The sequence below is a fragment of the Bufo gargarizans genome, chromosome 1 (assembly GCF_014858855.1).
Source record: "Bufo gargarizans isolate SCDJY-AF-19 chromosome 1, ASM1485885v1, whole genome shotgun sequence".
NCBI lineage: Eukaryota > Metazoa > Chordata > Amphibia > Anura > Bufonidae > Bufo > Bufo gargarizans.
In genome coordinates this window covers 757,136,321-757,158,020 of record NC_058080.1, presented here as the reverse complement: position 1 = coordinate 757,158,020, position 21,700 = coordinate 757,136,321, and the positions used below count along the sequence as shown (strand labels likewise).

The 21,700-nt window shown below is 44.4% G+C and overlaps 1 protein-coding gene across 1 annotated transcript; it reads left to right on the top strand.

Annotated features, from left to right (window-relative positions):
• Window positions 1-3,596: 3,596 nt before the first annotated feature.
• On the top strand, window positions 3,597-4,239 carry LOC122930743 (E3 SUMO-protein ligase ZBED1-like). Its single transcript, XM_044284320.1, has 2 exons — window positions 3,597-3,691; window positions 3,775-4,239. The coding sequence occupies exons 1-2, from the start codon at window positions 3,599-3,601 to the stop codon at window positions 4,237-4,239; spliced, it is 558 nt and encodes a 185-aa protein (XP_044140255.1). The 5' UTR covers window positions 3,597-3,598.
• Window positions 4,240-21,700: the final 17,461 nt, after the last annotated feature.

Below are 21,700 nucleotides of genomic sequence, written 5' to 3'. Positions count from 1 at the left end.
GGATTAACCTACCTGGCTGCGCTGGCATATGAGGGGGGATTAACCTACCTGGCTGCGCTGGCATATGAGGGGGGATTAACCTACCTGGCTGCTGGCATATGAGGGGGGATTAACCTACCTGGCTGCGCTGGCATATGAGGGGGGATTAACCTACCTGGCTGCTGGCATATGAGGGGGGGATTAAACTACCTGGCTGCTGGCATATGAGGGGGGGATTAACCTACCTGGCTGCTGGCATATGAGGGGGGGGGATTAACCTACCTGGCTGCTGGCATATGAGGGGGGGGAGGGACCTACCTGGCTCTGACTGGCATATGAGGGGGGATTAACCTACCTGTCTGCTGGCATATGAGGGGGGGGGGTTTACCTAGTACCTGGCTGCTGGCATATGAGGGGGGGTTTACCTACCTGGCTGCTGGCATATGAGGGGGGGTGGGAAACCTACCTGGCTCTGACTGGCGGCATATGAGGGGGACATTGCTGGCATATGAGGAGTGGACCTTGCTGGAATATGAGGGTGGGGGAACTGGCATGGCATTATGAAGGGGATGGGAATCTCAGGCTAGGGAGGGGGGGGGGGGGTTAGACTGCTAGATTCTTCTCATCCCGTTACCTGGCTGGCGCTGCCTCAAATAGGTAACAACTTGACAGTTTTTCCTTTTTTCAGTGGCACAGAGTAAGAAAACCGGAAGAGCTAAGCGACGCTCCGAGTCCAACCTCAGATTTGTCACCAACACGTGGTTCTTCCCTTCCTTACATTTGTCAAAGAAAAAGGTACTGGTTCCAAATGACCAATTAAGGGCTAGGTTCTTCTTACCCCTGTGTTGCTTAGCTCTCAATTTTTTTTTACTGTCAGTGTCTTTGTGTCTTGTCTGTCTACTAGGTGTCACTGGCAAAACAAGAGTAAAAAAAAAAAAAAAAGGAAGAGCTAAGCGACGCTCCGAGTCCAACCTCAGATTTGTCAACGACGCGTGGTTCCCTTTCTTACATTTGTCAAAGAAAAAAGGTACTGGTTCCAAATGACCAATTAAGGGCTAGGTTCTTCTTACCCCTGTGTTGCTTAGCTCTCAAATTTTTTTTGCTGTCTTTGTGTCTTGTCTGTCTACTAGGTGTCACTGGCAAAACAAGAGTAAAAAACAAAAAAAGGAAGAGCTAAGCGACGCTCCGAGTCCAACCTCAGATTTGTCAACGACGCGTGGTTCCCTTCCTTAGATTTGTCAAAGAAAAAGGTACTGGTTCCAAATGACCAATTAAGGGCTAGGTTCTTCTTACCCCTGTGTTGCTTAGCTCTGTCTCAACATTTTTTTACTGTCTTGTCTGTCTACTAGGTGTCACTGGCAAAACAAGAGTAAAAAAAAAAACGGAAGAGGTAAGCGACGCTCCAACCTCAGATTTGTCAACGACACGTGGTTCCCTTCCTTACATTGGGCATTTGGGCAACAGTGTTTACTCTTTCCAGGTGACAAAACAAGTTATCAAACTGGACAAGCCAAACTCAAGCAGTACAACGGCAGCAGACTTATCATTGTGGTTCCCCTATATTTGGAAAACAAAAAGGTACCAATGCCATAATTATTGGGTAATGTTCTTAACACAATTGCTTGGCTTAGAATCAGATTTTGACAGTTTTTAATTTTTTATAGGTGGCGAAAAAAAGAGGAAGAGAACCGTAGAAGACGTGCAAACCACAGATTTATTCACCTACATTTGGCAAGGATTAGGAAACAGGTATTTGTGGTTTGTGCCAATTCAGAATTTCTTATATTCTGTGCTCTTCCCCTCTCAACAGGTCTGTCAGACTCAGTAGTACTGTCTCATTCTTGTTAATATGACTTTAGAATGGCTAAGAATTAGGAATAGTTAATAATCATCATGTTTAACTTTCCTTTCAGTCCACTTGTTCTGCAAAGTGAAGAAGACCAGGCACTGAAGATGGATGCAGTTGCCAGCGAGACAGACACTGAATTTTTTAATTTTGTCCCCCAAAAAAATGCTACCTCTGTCATATGGCGCTATTTTGGCTTTACGAGAACCGACACTGAGCAAAAAGAGGTACACTGCAAAACTTGCAAAGTCAGAGTTGCTACGTCACGTGGCAACACAACAAATTTATACCAGCACCTAAAACAGCATGGAGAAAAGTATAAAGAATGCATGACACTGAAAGGCCAGAGTAAAGACACAGCGGCTGCCGCTCTACAAAACAAAGAACAACCCAGCCGAACAAGCCAGAGCATAATTACAGATGTATTTGCGAGTATCACGCCATATGCCAAGTCTTCACAGCGACATAAAGAAATCACTGACGCCATAACCCAATGCTTGTCAAGAGACATGATGCCATTATACACAGTTAGCAAAGTGGGATTTCAGAAACTGATCCACACTCTGGACAAGAGGTATCAGCTGCCCTCACGAAACTACTTCTCTCAAACAGCTATCCCCGAGCTTTACAGCAAATGCCGTGATGCAGTTCAACAGGAAATGGCTGGGGTGAAATTCTTTTCCACCACTACGGACTTGTGGTCAAGCAGAACAACTGAACCATATATTAGTCTAACTGTGCACTTTGTCAATGAGGAGTTTCAACTGAAAAGCCGTTGCCTGCAAACATCCTATTTTCCTGATGACCACACAGGAGAGAACATAGCCTTGGGCTTGAAGGAGGCATTGGCTGCATGGAACCTCTGTGAAGATCATCAGGTCGCTATCACAACAGACAATGGAACGAATATAGTAAAAGCTGTGGAGCTTAATCAGTGGACAAGATTTCAGTGCTTTGGGCATAGACTTCATCTGGCCATTGGTAAGTACATTTTTTGTCTTGTTGTGTTTTCTACTGTTACTGTAACTATTACTGTACTGCCCTGTTTGGAGGACTCTGAGCAGCAATTTATTCATTGGGTTTGGGGTAGCTGTACCATCTATTTAACATTCTTAAATAATATGGTACAAGTTACAACTACACCCAAAGTCCCAAACTCTATGGTTAACTACTGCTGTCATTTCCTCCTAACTAAAATTGGGAATTTGGGATTACTTGTTTTAAATTTAATATATTATTGTGATCTTATCATTCACAGGAAATGCCATGAAGAATAGTGCGCATGCACAATGTATCAGCAGGGCTCTTGGGATATGCAGGAAGTTGGTGGGCCACTTCTCCCATAGCTGGAAGAAGAGGGTGGCCTTGAGGGAGGCACAAAGAGAACTCGACCTTCCAGAACATGCTATGGTGACCGACTGCTCAACAAGATGGGGTTCCACTCAGAAAATGATAGCACGAGTCATAGAGCAGCAAAATGCTCTGTCCAAGATTCTCTCCACAGACCGTAAAGTGAGACACCTACTGCCCTCATGGCAGGACCTGGAGGTTTTGGAATCTGTTAACAAGGCCCTCAGTCCACTACAAGATTTCACAGATGCCCTATCAGGTGAAAGTTATGTAAGCATTTCCTGTGTCAAGCCTGCTCTCAATCTCCTGAACACTTCTGTGTTGGCTGAAGAAGAAGAGGACACTGAGCTAACCAAGTCACTAAAATCAAGAATTCTACAGTACCTTAATGAGAAATATGAAGTCACCCAAGACCTGTTAAACATGGCATCTTTTATGGACCCACGGTTCAGAACACAGTACCTGTCAGCCGATGAGACCCAGAGCATCAAAGATCGAGTCATCGCTGAGTTGCAGGTAAGTGAAACCGGTCTGCTCAACTGGTTAGAATTTCATGTAACATATTTCTAAAACATGCATTTTTATGTCATTTATTTCAGGAACTTCAGCAGCATCAGCCTGAACCCCAAAGCACTGCAGCGATGGAGGGGGATAGTCATGTGGGAAACCCACCTGCTGCGAAAACCAAGAAGAAAAGTCTTGCAAGTTTTTTCAAGGAATCTACACGTGCAGCAGCAGCACCACTGTCAGGCAACACTGCATTTGATCCCATAGAACAGTTTAGAGAAGCAGTGGCTGCAGAACTCAATATTTACATTTATATGCCACTTATAGATCATGGAGAAGATCCTTTGAAATGGTGGAAGTTTCACAAGATCAACTTCCCTAGGCTATGCAAATTAGCACAAAAATATCTGTGTATCCAAGCAACAAGCTCTGCGTCAGAGAGGGCTTTTAGCAGCAGTGGTAATATTGTATCTAACCATCGGTCCTGTCTGAAACCAGACAAGGTGGATATGCTGGTGTTTTTGTCAAAGAACCTCTCAGCAAGTGTTTCAAAATAGGATTTAGGAAGTACTTATAAAAAAAGCTTGTGGATTTAGAAATTCTGCAGGCCCAGAGTACAATTGTTTCAGGGTGCAGGACGGTCCAGGACCAAAAACTGCTTCATTAAAGGGTTTCACTTTATGTCCCCACTCCCCAGGAAGGGATAGTTCTCTTATCTTTGTTTGTAAGGATGCATCATGCTAGACAGATGTCCCGCAGGGTGTGCGCTGTCTGCGGGGGAATAGTCTTGTCACAAGTCCCCCTCTTGGGGGCGTGTGGCCTTTGTGATCTCCCCGCACCAACCGCACACCTATGCGATTGCATAATGTATGGGCACTTCTTGTTATGATTAGTTTTCTTTTTATGGCACTTTTATGTTTTTGTAACACTCTTACTGTCTTTTGGTTGTTGGCCTACTGGCTTTTTTTGGCTTTAGACGTGCACTGCGTGGGACGTCGCTGGTACTCCCGCCGGCGTCGCTCGTCCCGCCCATCTGGATATTATATACATTTTTATTTATTTTTATTTTTCACATTTTAAAAAAATAGGAAGAAACTAAGTTGCATCAAGTAGAGTATTACACAAGCATTGAAGAGGAGGACCTTTCATTACCGTCAAAAAATCTAAAATATACAGACATGGAGAGTGGTGCCCAGGGATCTCCCTGCACTTACTATTATCTCTGGGCAGTGGGCACCGCTCCGTTCTCCCGGTATAGGCTCCGGTATCTTCAGATTTTAGGCTCAACTGGGAGGAGTCTGCCCTTGTTCTCCCGGGTGTCTCCTTCTCCCACTCTGCCCGGGAGAACAAGGGCAGACTCCTCCCAGTTGAGCCTAAAATCTGAAGAGAATGGAGTCTATACCGGGAGAACGGAGCGGCACGCCCAGGGATAATAGTAACTAGATCCCTGCGCGCCGCTCTACATGTTGACATACTTAGTTCAGATTTTTTATGGTAGTGAAAGCAAGGTCATCTTTAATGATTGATGGTTCTCAAATTCTCTGATATAACTGTCCCACAAAAAAGCATATATTACAGAATACAACATATGCTTTTTGGTGGGACACTAATATCAGAGAATTTGAAAAACAATCAATCATTAATGCTTTTGTAATCCACTATTTGATGCAAGTTTCTAGTTTCAAAATGTGAAAAATAAAGAGATTTAAAAAATAAATTATGTCCCCGACTTTCCGGGGCTTGTGCCTTGTACTAAAACAAAGCTTATGCATACCTCCCTCCCTCGGGCTCTGATATTAGGGTGTCCCATCTGTTGCCAGTCCACTTACTTGGCTTCTCTGGATTGCAGATTGTAGCAGCTGCAGCTGACCTAGCTCACAATGCCACTCTGCCAACCACTGACTGTGGTCGCATGTGACACCGCTGTGGCCAGAGATTGGCAGACTGGCACTGTGACCTGTGTCAGCTGCTGATGCTACGATGATCTGACAGCAATCAAGAGAAGCCAAAGTGCTTGCAGCCTCTGACAGGATTCCCTAATATCAAGGCCCAGCAGGGAGTGAAGGAGGTACATATTACATAGGCTTATATTACTAATTTACTAGCCTGGGCAGTGGGCACATAACTTTTAGAAAACCATTTTAAGATAATAATCTTGTATTGCTGCTGAGCTGACTTTGGTGTTCTTTAAAAAGTTCCTGTTTGGTCAGTGTTTGGAAAATCTTGAACACATGTTCTTATCTATTTTATTTATGTCAGTGCTATTAAGAAAATGGCAAGTTTTGTACTTTTGCACTTGCAGTAATGCAAATATGTTATTTAATTTAGTAAAAGATGTTTTATTTTGAAAAAAAACCACAGCATTTCAGTTCTTGAGTTAAAAATAAGTTCATTTCAGCATTATCAGTAATTTGTGTGCACTTTTGCCTTGAAAATCCAAGCAAATAGACCTCTAGCACAATTCCCTTTAAATATCGCATCGCATATCGTTATCGCAATTTTTAGGGCCCTAATCGCAATCGCACAAAATTCCAATATCGTGCAGCCCTAATCCACACCCAGCTGAGACTGCTGGCTGGGTTTTATATCCCTAGCCAAAACCCGGCCTGGAACGTGGGGAACAGCCACCCACCCTGCACTTTGGATGCTCCCAGTAAGAGCCGGCCCGGATCGGCTTTACAGCCACACTAAATAACCAATAGTGTCAGTCAGCGCTAGCTGCCGCTGACACTTAAAATTACCGCTCTTACCTCACCGAGGCCAGGAACCTCAGTGACACATATCTTCCATCAATGACGGCTCCTTGCGCTTTTCTACTATATATATATATATATATGTGTGTGCCTGCAAGTCTCTTCATATCCCAACTGCCATACACACGGTCAAATGTCCCTTATCAGCCAATAGAAGCTCGCAGGTCCTTAGTCTACACATACACACAGTTTTACTCTAGGTTTCCATAACAACCCAGCCATTTTTCTTCACTGCTGTAGGTCAGCTTTAGGCTAGGGCTACACGACGGCATGTGTCGGGCGACAATAAGTCACACGACACATAGGGCACAACTACACTGCTACATATGTCGCGCAACAATTTTTATAATGATAGTCTATGGTGTTGCACTGCGACATGTGACATGCTGCGACTGCAACATGACAGTCACAGAAAAATACATCTTGGATGGATTGTTTGCAACTGTCGAGTCGCAGTCGCAGCATGTCACATGTCGCAGTGCAACACCATAGACTATCATTATAAAGATTGTTGAGACAAACTGTCGCCCGACACATGTCGCTGTGTAGCCCTAGCATTAAAGGGGCAGGGCGCTGTGGAGGTCACTGTTGAAGGGGCTGGCACTGTGGAGGTCACTGTTAAAGAAACGTTCACTGTGGATGTTACTGTTAAGGGGGGAGGGTCCACTATTAAAGGGGCAGGGCGCTGTGGAGGTCACTGTTAAAGAGGCGTTCACTGTGGATGTTACTGTTAAGGGGCAGGCCGCTGTGGAGGTCACTGTTAAAGGGGAAGAGTCCACTATTAAAGGGGCAGCTGCTGTGGAAGTCACTGTTAAGGCAGCGGGGTACTGTGGAGGTCATTGTTAAGGGGCAGGGGCCACTATTAAAGGGGCAACTGCTGTGGAGGTCACTGTTAAAGGGGCAGGCCCCAGAGGAGGTCACTGTTAAGGCAGCGGGGTACTGTGGAGGTCAAAGTTATAAATATATACAGTACAGACCAAAAGTTTGGACACACCTTCTCATTCAAAGAGTTTTCTTTATTTTCATGACTATGAAAATTGTAGATTCACACTGAAGGCATCAAAACTATGAATTAACACATGTGGAATTATATACATAGCAAAAAAGTGTAAAACAACTGAAAGTATGTCATATTCTAGGTTCTTCAAAGTAGCCACCTTTTGCTTTGATTACTGCTTTGCACACTCTTGGCATTCTCTTGATGAGCTTCAGGAGGTAGTCACCTGAAATGGTCTTCACTTCACAGGTGTGCCCTGTCAGGTTTAATAAGTGGGATTTCTTGCCTTATAAATGGGGTTGGGACCATCAGTTGCGTTGTGGAGAAGTCAGGTGGATACACAGCTGATAGTCCTACTGAATAGACTGTTAGAATTTGTATTATGGCAAGAAAAAAGCAGCTAAGTAAAGAAAAACGAGTGGCCATTATTACTTTAAGAAATGAAGGTCAGTCAGTCAGCCGAAAAATTGGGAAAACTTTGAAAGTAAGGGCTATTTGACAATGAAGGAGAGTGATGGGGTGCTGCGCCAGATGACCTGGCCTCCACAGTCACCGGACCTGAACCCAATCGAGATGGTTTGGGGTGAGCTGGACCGCAGAGTGAAGGCAAAAGGGCCAACAAGTGCTAAGCATCTCTGGGAACTCCTTCAAGACTGTTGGAAGACCATTTCAGGTGACTACCTCTTGAAGCTCATCAAGAGAATGCCAAGAGTGTGCAAAGCAGTAGTCAAAGCAAAAGGTGGCTACTTTGAAGAACCTAGAATATGACATATTTTCAGTAGTTTCACACTTTTTTGTTATGTATATAATTCCACATGTGTTAACTCATAGTTTTGATGCCTTCAGTGTGAATCTACAATTTTCATAGTCATGAAAATAAAGAAAACTTTTTGAATGAGAAGGTGTCTCCAAACTTTTGGTCTGTACTGTATATATATATAGAGAGAGAGATGAGGTGTATATATCTATATAGAGGTGAGGTGTATATATATATATATATATAGAGGTGAGGTATATATATAGATAGATAGAGGTGAGGTATATATATACAGAGGTGAGGTATATATATATATATATACAGAGGTGAGGTGTATATATATATACAGAGGTTAGGTATATGTGTATATAGAGGTGAGGTATATATATATATATATATAGAGGTGAGGTATATGTGTATATAGAGGTGAGGTATATGTATATATAGAGGTGAGGTATATGTATGTATATACAGAGGTGAGGTATATATATATATATATATATATATATATATATATACAGAGGTGAGGTATATATATATATATAGGTGAGGTATATGTATGTATATATAGATGTGAGGTATATGTATGTATATATAGAGGTGAGGTATATGTGTATATAGAGGTGAGGTATATGTGTGTATATATATATAGAGGTGAGGTATATGTATATATATATATATATATATATAGAGGTGAGGTATATGTATATATAGAGGTGAGGTATATGTGTATATAGAGGTGAGGTATATGTGTATATATAGGTGAGGTATATGTGTATATAGAGGTGAGGTATATATATATATATAGAGGTGAGGTATATATATATACAGAGGTGAGGTATATATATAGAGGTGAGGTATATGTATGTATAGAGGTGAGGTATATGTGTATATAGAGGTGAGGTATATGTATGTATATATAGAGGTGAGGTATATGTGTGTATATATAGAGGTGAGGTATATGTGTATATAGAGGTGAGGTATATGTATGTATATATAGAGGTGAGGTATATGTGTGTATATATAGAGGTGAGGTATATGTGTGTATATATAGAGGTGAGGTATATGTATATATATATATATAGAGGTGAGGTATATGTATATATATATACAGAGGTGAGGTATATGTATATATATACAGAGGTGAGGTATATGTGTGTATATATAGAGGTGAGGTATATGTATATATATATATATATACACAGAGGTGAGGTATATGTGTGTATATATAGAGGTGAGGTATATGTATATACAGAGGTGAGGTATATGTGTGTATATATATATAGAGGTCAGTTATATAGGTGAGGTATATATATACAGAGGTGAGGTATATATACAGAGGTGAGGTATATGTATATACAGAGGTGAGGTATATAGGTGAGGTATATGTATATATAGAGGTGAGGTATATATATATATATAGAGGTGAGGTATATAGGTGAGGACCAGGTATATATATACAGAGGTGAGGTATATATATATATATAGAGGTGAGGTATATATACAGAGGTGAGGTATATATATAGAGGTGAGGTATATGTATATACAGAGGTGATGTATATGTGTATATAGAGGTGAGGTATATGTGTATATATATATATACAGAGGTGAGGTATATGTATATATAGAGGTGAGGTATATAGGTGAGGACCAGGTATATATATACAGAGGTGAGGTATGTATATATAGAGGTGAGGTATATGTGTATATATATATACAGAGGTGAGGTATATGTGTATATAGAGGTGAGGTATATATATATACAGAGATGATGTATATGTGTATATAGAGGTGAGGTATATGTGTGTATATATATATACAGAGGTGAGGTATATGTATATACAGAGGTGAGGTATATAGGTGAGGTATATATATATATATACAGAGGTGAGGTATATAGGTGAGGTATATGTATATATAGAGGTGAGGTATATATAGAGGTGAGGTATATGTATATACAGAGGTGAGGTATATATATAGAGGTGAGGTATATGTATATATAGAGGTGAGGTATATGTATATATAGAGGTGAGGTATATGTATATACAGAGGTGAGGTATATGTGTATATAGAGGTGAGGTATATATATATACAGAGGTGATGTATATGTGTATATAGAGGTGAGGTATATGTGTGTATATATATATACAGAGGTGAGGTATATGTATATACAGAGGTGAGGTATATAGGTGAGGTATATATATATATATACAGAGGTGAGGTATATAGGTGAGGTATATGTATATATAGAGGTGAGGTATATATAGAGGTGAGGTATATGTATATACAGAGGTGAGGTATATATATAGAGGTGAGGTATATGTATATATAGAGGTGAGGTATATGTATATATAGAGGTGAGGTATATGTATATACAGAGGTGAGGTATATATACAGAGGTGAGGTATATGTATATATAGAGGTGAGGTATATATATATACAGAGGTGAGGTATATGTATATATAGAGGTGAGGTATATATATATACAGAGGTGAGGTATATGTGTATATAGAGGTGAGGTATATGTTTACGCCTCCTGTGCCCTTGTTCTGGATTTCGCCCTGGTCACGTGAGCTGGCGCTGTATTTACAGCTCTGAGGCCACGCCCCCGGCGGTCACAATGGCCTCCTCTGTCCCCTTGCTCTGCGGTTGTGATGGAGGGGGCACTGATTTCCCGCACAGCTGTGAGCCCCGCTGACCGCTCACGGACCGGCTGCCGGTTATCCTCCACGGTACCGCAATCTCATCTCACTCAGGCCATGGCAACAGCGGCTTGCGACGTCATAGACGTGCCTTTTATTGACTGTCAGTCTGACCCCACCCCCGCCGCACCCGCTAATTCATATTCAGGAGCAGGTGCGCAGCTGTCACTGTTGGCTCCTCCCGTCTACTAAATATTCATCGTGAGCTCCTCCTACCCCGCGATTTGGCGTTGACTTTCCCGTCTGTATCCATGACCCCGCCTTCCTGGCTCCTAAATATTAAGCAGCAGGCCACGCCCATCTGTTGAATAATTTAGCGGGGCTCCGGAGCCGGAAGCAGAGCTGTTGAGTCCGTGCGAGGGGCGGAGCCAGACGGAGCCTCCGCCTCCTCCGCTGCCGCCCGCCTCCTCCACCGTCCTCCTGCTCCTCAGCCTCAGCACCAGCCGCAGAGCCCGGCCCTCCGCTCCGGCACCATGATGGAGGAGATAGACCGATTCCAGGTGCCTACCGTGCACTCCGAAATGCAGCCATTGGTGAGCCACCCGGTCACTACCACCACCATCATCATCACCACCACCATCATCGTCCTCCTCCTCCCCCCGTGTATGTCATGTGACAGGGGTATTATGGGTGCAGTGATGATGGGGGTGGTAGTGCCAGAGGTGCAGAGACATGGTGGAATAATGGAGGTTATACTGACGGGGAGCTTATGGGATCGCTGTTGACGATGGGGGTTGTAGTATCGGAGGTTCATGGAGATGATGAAATCAGGGTAATGGTATCAGAGGAAACATTATGATGATGGGGGTTATAGTAACATGTACTGGGACATGAGACTATTCTTGGCAAAATGATGGGGGTTGTAGTATCATGGGTGTGATGTTATGTAAGATCCTTATGTATTCCAGAACCTCCGAGCGCTGCTGATATGGATGCTGACACCGGGGGGCGCTGCAGGTGCTGGGGGGTCACTGCTTGGATAGGATGATGGGAGTTGTGATCAGTGGTGTCATGTGTGTGTCACGTCTTACGCCCGGCGTCGTGTGTGTCACGTCTTACGCCCGGCGTCGTGTGTGTCACGTCTTACGCCCGGCGTCGTGTGTGTCACGTCTTACGCCCGGCGTCGTGTGTGTCACGTCTTACGCCCGGCGTCGTGTGTGTCACGTCTTACGCCCGGCGTCGTGTGTGTCACGTCTTACGCCCGGCGTCGTGTGTGTCACGTCTTCTGCCCGGTGGTCTGTGTGTCGCATCTTCTGCCCGGTGGTCTCTGTGGCACCTCTTCTGCCCGGTGGTCTCTGTGGCGCCTCTTCTGCCCGGTGGTCTGTGTGTCGCCTCTTCTGCCCGGTGGTCTGTGTGTCACCTCTTCTGCCCGGTGGTCTGTGTGTCGCCTCTTCTGCCCGGTGGTCTGTGTGTCGCCTCTTCTGCCCGGTGGTCTGTGTGTCGCCTCTTCTGCCCGGTGGTCTCTGTGTCGCCTCTTCTGCCCGGTGGTCTCTGTGTCGCCTCTTCTGCTCGGTGGTCTCTGTGTCGCCTCTTCTGCCCGGTGGTCTCTGTGTCGCCTCTTCTGCCCGGTGGTCTCTGTGTCGCCTCTTCTGCCCGGTGGTCTCTGTGTCGCCTCTTCTGCCCGGTGGTCTCTGTGTCGCCTCTTCTGCCCGGTGGTCTCTGTGTCGCCTCTTCTGCCCGGTGGTCTCTGTGTCGCCTCTTCTGCCCGGTGGTCTCTGTGTCGCCTCTTCTGCCCGGTGGTCTCTGTGTCACCTCTTGCGCCCGGTGGTTTCTGTGTCACGTCTTACGCCCGGCGGTCTGTGTGTGTCACGTCTTACGCCCGACGGTCTGTGTGTGTCACCTCTTACGCCCGGCGGTCTGTGTGTGTCACCTCTTACGCCCGGTGGTCTGTCTGTGTGTGTCACCTCTTACGCCCCGTGGTCTGTCTGTGTGTGTCACCTCTTACGCCCGGCGGTGTCTGTGTCACCTCTTACGCCCGGCGGTGTCTGTGTCACGTCTTACGCCCGGCGGTGTCTGTGTGTGTGTGACCTCTTACACCCGGTGGTCTGTGTGTGTGTGTGACCTCTTACACCCGGTGGTCTGCGTGTGTCACCTCTTACGCCCGGCGGTGTCTGTGTGTGTGTGTCACCTCTTACACCCGGTGGTCTGTGTGTGTGACCTCTTACGCCCGGTCTTGTTTTCGGCTCTCCTGGGTGTGGTGTGTGGATGGAGCGCTCCTCCTGGAGGTTCAGGGGTTAATCCCCGGGAGACACCGGCTCTTTTCTTCTTCATTGACTCCATTATAATGGCCGCCTGTGAGTCAGCTGCTGCTCGGCCTGTGCCTTGTGCTCACTACACGGCTGTGCCCCGGGCCCCCGAGGACTGAGCCGGGCCTGTGGGTGGGGGCAGGGCCCGGCCGGCATATTATACCGCTACATGTGATGAAATAGTGTGCAAGATAATGTGTACAATCCGACAACCGCCCAATCAGATTGTCTCTAATTATACTGTATTGTGGGGTCCGGGCTGTAGATTATACATCACACGGGGTGCAGTGATATTTCTACCGTATTGTGGGGTCCGGGCTGTAGATTATACATCACGCGGGGTGGAGTGATATTTCTACCGTATTGTGGGGTCCGGGCTGTAGATTATACATCACACGGGGTGCAGTGATATTTCTACCGTATTGTGGGGTCCGGGCTGTAGATTATACATCACACGGGGTGCAGTGATATTTATACCGTATTGTGGGGTCCCGGCTGTAGATTATACATTACACGGGGTGGAGTGATATTTATACCGTATTGTGGGGTCCCGGCTGTAGATTATACATCACACGGGGTGCAGTGATATTTATACCGTATTGTGGGATGTAGATATTTATACCGTATTGTGGGGTCCCGGCTGTAGATTATACATCACGCGGGGTGCAGTGATATTTATACCGTATTGTGGGGTCCCGGCTGTAGATTATACATCACACGGGGTGCAGTGATATTTATACTGTATTGTGGGGTCCGGACTGTAGATTATACATCACACGGGGTGCAGTGATATTTATACTGTATTGTGGGGTCCGGGCTGTAGATTATACATCACACGGGGTGCAGTGATATTTATACTGTATTGTGGGGTCCGGGCTGTAGATTATACATCACACGGGGTGCAGTGATATTTCTACCGTATTGTGGGGTCCCGGCTGTAGATTATACATCACGCGGGGTGGAGTGATATTTATACCGTATTGTGGGGTCCCGGCTGTAGATTATACATCACACGGGGTGCAGTGATATTTATACCGTATTGTGGGGTCCCGGCTGTAGATTATACATCACACGGGGTGCAGTGATATTTATACTGTATTGTGGGGTCCGGGCTGTAGATTATACATCACACGGGGTGCAGTGATATTTATACTGTATTGTGGGGTCCGGGCTGTAGATTATACATCACACGGGGTGCAGTGATATTTATACTGTATTGTGGGGTCCGGGCTGTAGATTATACATCACACGGGGTGCAGTGATATTTCTACCGTATTGTGGGGTCCCGGCTGTAGATTATACATCACGCGGGGTGCAGTGATATTTATACCGTATATATACTAGAAGAAGGACTCTGTTTCGCACGGATATATTTTATTTAATGTTTGTGTGTCGTTAAAAGATATCGACAGTATCCCCCATAACAGTGACATCCACAGCTGCCGCCCCTTTATTAGTGACCTCCACAGTAGCCCGCCCCCTTGACAGTGACCTCCACAGTAGCCCGCCCCCTTGACAGTGACCTCCACAGTAGCCCGCCCCCTTGACAGTGACCTCCACAGTAGCCCGCCCCCTTGACAGTGACCTCCACAGTAGCCCGCCCCCTTGACAGTGACCTCCACAGTAGCCCGCCCCCTTGACAGTGACCTCCACAGTAGCCCGCCCCCTTGACAGTGACCTCCACAGTAGCCCGCCCCCTTGACAGTGACCTCCACAGTAGCCCGCCCCCTTGACAGTGACCTCCACAGTAGCCCGCCCCCTTGACAGTGACCTCCACAGTAGCCCGCCCCCTTGACAGTGACCTCCACAGTAGCCCGCCCCCTTGACAGTGACCTCCACAGTAGCCCGCCCCCTTGACAGTGACCTCCACAGTAGCCCGCCCCCTTAACTGTGACCTCGACAGTAGCCTGCCCTTAGGGTGGCCAGAGGTCCGGTTTCAGACTCCCTGTCCTCCGTCCTGGACGGACACAGGGATGTTCATTTGAGCAGCTCACACTCAGACAGCAGCACTGTGCTGTCTGAGCGTGAGCTGCAGGCAGAAAGTCACCCTCCCTCCCACCCCTGCAGCTGACAGAAGTTGATTTTTACCTTCATTTTTACAATCCCCATTGACTGCGGAGTTGGAGGGGACTAACATGGTCGGGGGCGTGGCTTAGCAGGAACTGGGGGGCGGGTTTTTTAAGTCCATATTTTGAGAGTGGCCTGAATGCCCACCCTACCTGCCCCTGAACTGTGACCTCCACAGCACTCCGCTCCCTTAACAGCGTCATCCACAGCGCCCTGCCCCATTAAAGCTAACCTGTAGCAGTGAAGAAAAATGGCTGGGTTGTTATGGAAACCTGGTGTAAAACTGTGTGTATGGGGAGACTAAGGGCCTGCGAGCTTCTATTGGCTGATAAGGGTCATGTGACCAGGAATCTATTGGCTATTGCATTTTTTGGGAATATCTCAGGAACGGTACGTCCTAGAGAGATGAGACTGGTCTATAACCTCCCCGGACACCTGATGTACCTGTGTGCCAAATTTGGGGATTGTAAATGCGACGGTGCGGACACACACACTCAGCTTTATATAGTAGATTGTGGGGTCCGGGGTGTTTATGACTAGTGATGAGCGAACTTCTGTTTTAAGTTCGGCGTCTAAAGTTCGGCTTCCGGTTAGCGGAGAATCCAGATATGGTTCCCGATATGGATTCCGACTTCCGTTGTGGTCCGTGGTAGCGGAATCAATAATGGCCGATTATTGATTCCGCTACCACGGACCACAACGGAAGTCGGAATCCATATCGGGAACCATATCGGGATTCTCCGCTAACCGGAAGCCGAACTTTAGACGCCGAACTTAAAACAGAAGTTCGCTCATCACTATTTATGACCTGTTCACCTGTGATGTCATATGTCTTGTGACGCCCCAGAGTGCTGTGATGTCATCGTATATCCATCCTGCGGTACGTGTGATATCACCGCCGTCCCTATCTATCAGGAGGTTAAGATTTCCAGCGAGCGTCTCCCCAGCGTGTTCTTCAAGGTGTCTTCAGCTCCTACACATGGTCTGTGGTGGGGCCCCTGACATCGGGGCCCTTGTGCTTAGTAGGACTACAGGTCTACAGAGCCCCTGCTGTTTCCCGGAGTGCCGGCTGAGGAGCTCGCTGCTCACCAGGGTGCGGTCACTTCCACAGGAAACCCCTGGACGCTGCGCTTTATAATCACACCCTGCTACACGGAGAGCACATCTGTAGCTTTCTAATAGCCTGGCAACAACTCTGCTTGCTGTCAATGAATGGAAACATTTATTCTCTGCATCCAGGGGCAGAGAACCTTAATCTGCTTTGGCAGCGAATGACCCCCATACATTGTAACAGTGGAGGGGACCATTACTGAATCTAAGGTAGTACATATGTAGTCTCCACTGAAACATTGTAACAAGCCCCTCATTCTAGTACATACTGTAGGAGCAGTATTATAGTAGTTATATTATTGTATATAGGAGGCAGTATTATAGTAGTTATATTCTTGTACATAGGAGGCAGTATTATACTAGATATATTCTTGTACATAGGAGGCAGTATTATACTAGATATATTCTTGTACATAGGAGGCAGTATTATAGTAGTTATATTCTTGTACATAGGAGCAGTATTATAGTAGTTATATTCCTGTACATAGGCGCAGTATTATAGTAGTTATATTCTTGTACATAGGAGGCAGTATTATAGTAGTTATATTCTTGTATATAGGAGTCAGTATTATAGCAGTTATATTCTTGTACATAGGAGCAGTATTATAGCAGTTATATTCTTGTACATAGGAGGCAGTATTATAGGAGTTATATTCTTGTACATAGGAGGCAGTATTATAGTAGTTATATTCTTGTACATAGGAGCAGTATTATAGTAGATATATTCTTGTACATAGGAGCAGTATTATAGTAGTTATATTCTTGTACATAGGAGCAGTATTATAGTAGTTATATTCTTGTACATAGGTGCAGTATTATGTAGTTATATTCTTGTACATAGTGCAGTATTATAGTAGTTATATTCTTGTATATAGGAGACAGTATTATATTAGATAGATTCTTGTACATAGGAGCAGTATTATAGTAGTTATATTCTTGTACATAGGAGCAGTATTATAGTAGTTATATTCTTGTACATAGGAGTCAGTATTATAGCAGTTATATTCTTGTACATAGGAGCAGTATTATAGTAGTTATATTCTTGTACATAGGAGCAGTATTATAGGAGTTATATTCTTGTACATAGGAGGCAGTATTATAGGAGTTATATTCTTGTACATAGGAGCAGTATTATAGCAGTTATATTCTTGTACATAGGAGCAGTATTATAGCAGTTATATTCTTGTACATAGGAGCAGTATTATAGTAGTTATATTCTTGTACATAGGAGCAGTATTATAGTAGTTATATTCTTGTACATAGGAGCAGTATTATAGTAGATATTCCTGTACATAGGAGCAGTATTAGAGTAGTTATATTCTTGTACATAGGAGCAGTATTATAGTAGTTATATTCTTGTACATAGGAGCAGTATTATAGTAGTTATATTCTTGTACATAGGAGGCAGTATTATAGTAGTTACATTCCTGTACATAGGAGGCAGTATTATAGTAGTTATATTCTTGTACATAGGAGCAGTATTATAGTAGTTATATTCCTGTACATAGGAGCAGTATTATAGTAGTTATATTCTTGTACATAGGAGCAGTATTATAGTAGATATATTCCTGTACATAGGAGCAGTATTATAGTAGTTATATTCTTGTACATAGGAGGCAGTATTATAGTAGTTATATTCTTGTACATAGGAGGCATTACTATAGTAGTTATATTCTTGTATATAGGAGTCAGTATTATAGCAGTTATATTCTTGTACATAGGAGCAGTATTATAGCAGTTATATTCTTGTACATAGGAGGCAGTATTATAGGAGTTATATTCTTGTACATAGGAGGCAGTATTATAGTAGTTATATTCTTGTACATAGGAGCAGTATTATAGTAGATATATTCTTGTACATAGGAGCAGTATTATAGTAGTTATATTCTTGTACATAGGAGCAGTATTATAGTAGTTATATTCTTGTACATAGGTGCAGTATTATAGTAGTTATATTCTTGTACATAGGTGCAGTATTATAGTAGTTATATTCTTGTATATAGGAGACAGTATTATATTAGATATATTCTTGTACATAGGAGCAGTATTATAGTAGTTATATTCTTGTACATAGGAGCAGTATTATAGTAGTTATATTCTTGTACATAGGAGTCAGTATTATAGCAGTTATATTCTTGTACATAGGAGCAGTATTATAGTAGTTATATTCTTGTACATAGGAGCAGTATTATAGGAGTTATATTCTTGTACATAGGAGGCAGTATTATAGGAGTTATATTCTTGTACATAGGAGCAGTATTATAGCAGTTATATTCTTGTACATAGGAGCAGTATTATAGCAGTTATATTCTTGTACATAGGAGCAGTATTATAGTAGTTATATTCTTGTACATAGGAGCAGTATTATAGTAGTTATATTCTTGTACATAGGAGCAGTATTATAGTAGATATATTCCTGTACATAGGAGCAGTATTATAGTAGTTATATTCTTGTACATAGGAGCAGTATTATAGTAGTTATATTCTTGTACATAGGAGCAGTATTATAGTAGTTATATTCTTGTACATAGGAGGCAGTATTATAGTAGTTACATTCCTGTACATAGGAGGCAGTATTATAGTAGTTATATTCTTGTACATAGGAGCAGTATTATAGTAGTTATATTCCTGTACATAGGAGCAGTATTATAGTAGTTATATTCTTGTACATAGGAGCAGTATTATAGTAGATATATTCCTGTACATAGGAGCAGTATTATAGTAGTTATATTCTTGTACATAGGAGGCAGTATTATAGTAGTTATATTCTTGTACATAGGAGGCAGTATTATAGTAGTTATATTCTTGTACATAGGAGCGGTATTATAGTAGTTACCGTATTTTTCGCCCTATAGGACGCACCGGCCCATAAGACGCACCTAGGTTTTTGGGGAGGAAAATAAGAAAAAAATTATTTTTAACCAAAAGGTGTGCTTTTGGTGGGTTTGGAACTAATGGTGGTCTGTGGGTGGCACTATTACTGGGGATCTGTGGCTGACGGACACTGTTATGGGGGGATCTGTGGATGACGGACACTGTTATGGGGGATCTGTGGATGACGGACACTGTTATGGGGGGATCTGTGGATGACGGACACTGTTATGGGGGGATCTGTGGATGACGGACACTGTTATGGGGGGGGATCTGTGGATGACGGACACTGTTATGGGGGGGGATCTGTGGATGACTGACACACTGTTACAGGGGGGGATCTGTGGATGGCACTGTTACAGGGGGGGGGGGATCTGTGGATAGCACTGTTACAGGGGGGATCTGTGGATGGCACTGTTACAGGGGGATCTGTGGGTGGCACTGTTACATATGTGCCATCCACAGACCCCCCCACCCCATAACAGTGCCATCCACAGCCCCCCAGCCCATGACAGTGCCATCCACAGCCCCCCAGCCCATAACAGTGGCATCCACAGACCCCCCCCCCCCCCTTAACTGTGCCATCAGCTCGATCATCCAAAAGAGCCCACTATCCCCCGACCCCCCCCCCCCCCGCCGCAGCCGCCGCAGCCGCATGTATACTTATATTAATTGTCTTATTTAATTAAATTGCATTAGATATGCCCCCTCACTCCTATATTGCTAATCGAACCTTAAATCCTCATCCTAGGTGCTGTAATGCAGGCCGGGCGGCCGGCGCGTCACTCGCTGACGTCACTTGCCTGCGCCGCCTGCTTCATTCATAAAGTAGGCGGCGCAGGCACGTGACATCGGAGTTACGCTGCCGCCCGCCCAGCCTGCATTACAGCACCTAGGAATAGGATTTAAGGTACGATTATCAATATAGGAGTGAGGGGGCATATATAATACATTTTAATCGACTAAGACATTTAATATTAGTATACTGGAGCGGCGGGGCGGTGCTATACTACACTGATTGCACCGCCCCGTCGCTATTCCCGGCCCCCAGCTCCTCCTCCCAGTCCCTCCCCCGGCCCCAGCTCACGCTACATCGCATCCAGCGATGTTAAATTGTCAGCATTCGCCCCATAAGACGCAGGGGCATTTCCCCCCGATTTTTTTTGGGGGAAAAGTGCGTCTTATGGGGCGAAAAATACGGTATATTATTGTACATAGGAGCAGTATTATAGTACATATATTCTTGTACATAGGAGCAGTATTATAGTAGTTATATTCTTGTACATAGGAGCAGTATTATAGTAGATATATTCCTGTACATAGGAGCAGTATTATAGTAGTTATATTCTTGTACATAGGAGGCAGTATTATAGTACATATATTCTTGTACATAGGAGCAGTATTATAGTAGTTATATTCTTGTACATAGGAGCAGTATTATAGTAGTTATATTATTGTACATAGGAGCAGTATTATAGTAGTTATATTCTTGTACATAGGAGGCAGTATTATAGTAGTTATATTCTTGTACATAGGAGGCAGTATTATAGTAGTTATAGTCTTGTACATAGGAGGCAGTATTATAGTAGTTATAGTCTTGTACCTAGGAGGCAGTTGAATGTTTCTGACCGGACTTCATTTTAGAACTAGTGTATTTCCTCTCGTCTAGTGGGGAGACACTAGGTAGTTCCCTTTTCTCTCCGATGTATGATTTGGCGACGTATATGCTCCCGGATGCACTTTTCTGATGTTATGATTTTGGTATCTTGTGGATTTGCCGCTCTTGTTTATTACTGCATTAACTCTTCCCGTTCCTTGTCGTCTATAAATTCCTTTTCGCTGTTAATTGTTTTTCTGCTGTTTTCCAATAAAAGCACAAATCCGCTCGTGTCAATATTTTAGGAGCGCCGCTCTGTCCTGAATATTGTCCTGGGCTCCGCAGAGTCCTGAGCAGTTTCTTCCCAGAGGCTTCATCCCCGGGCACCTGAGATCATCATGTTTGAAGGGTGTCGAGCCGCCATCTTTACTGTGATCTCTGTGGGACTTATGTAGCAGAGGTGACTCGGCGCAATCAGACGGAAAGCAGAATTATGTCTGTGTAACACTCAGGAGCGATGCGCGGGGGGGTGGCGAGGAGTACGGTGCTGCAGTCAGGAGAAGGGCTCTGAATATGAAGCCAGGCTGACACCCGCGGCGCGTGCTGGAGCGTGGCTTGGTTTTCAGTGTGACCAGTAGGGCAGCGATCTTCTTGTAGGATTATAGCAAGGTTATTGTCCTGTCCTATTGATATTCGTATTTCCAGAAGATTTGAGGTGGCTGCCCCTTTAACAGTCCTGGGTTAGAGCAGTGCAGCAAGGCTTCGCTCATCAACGGCGCCCCCCAGAGGCTTCATGTTGCGCATTATTGGTTGCATTAATTAAAAGTTCCTTCCAGCAGCTCGTGGAAGGGGCATCAATTAGAGCGAGCACATGTAAATGAGGCCGGCGTTGCGGGATGTTGCCGACATCTCGTCCCC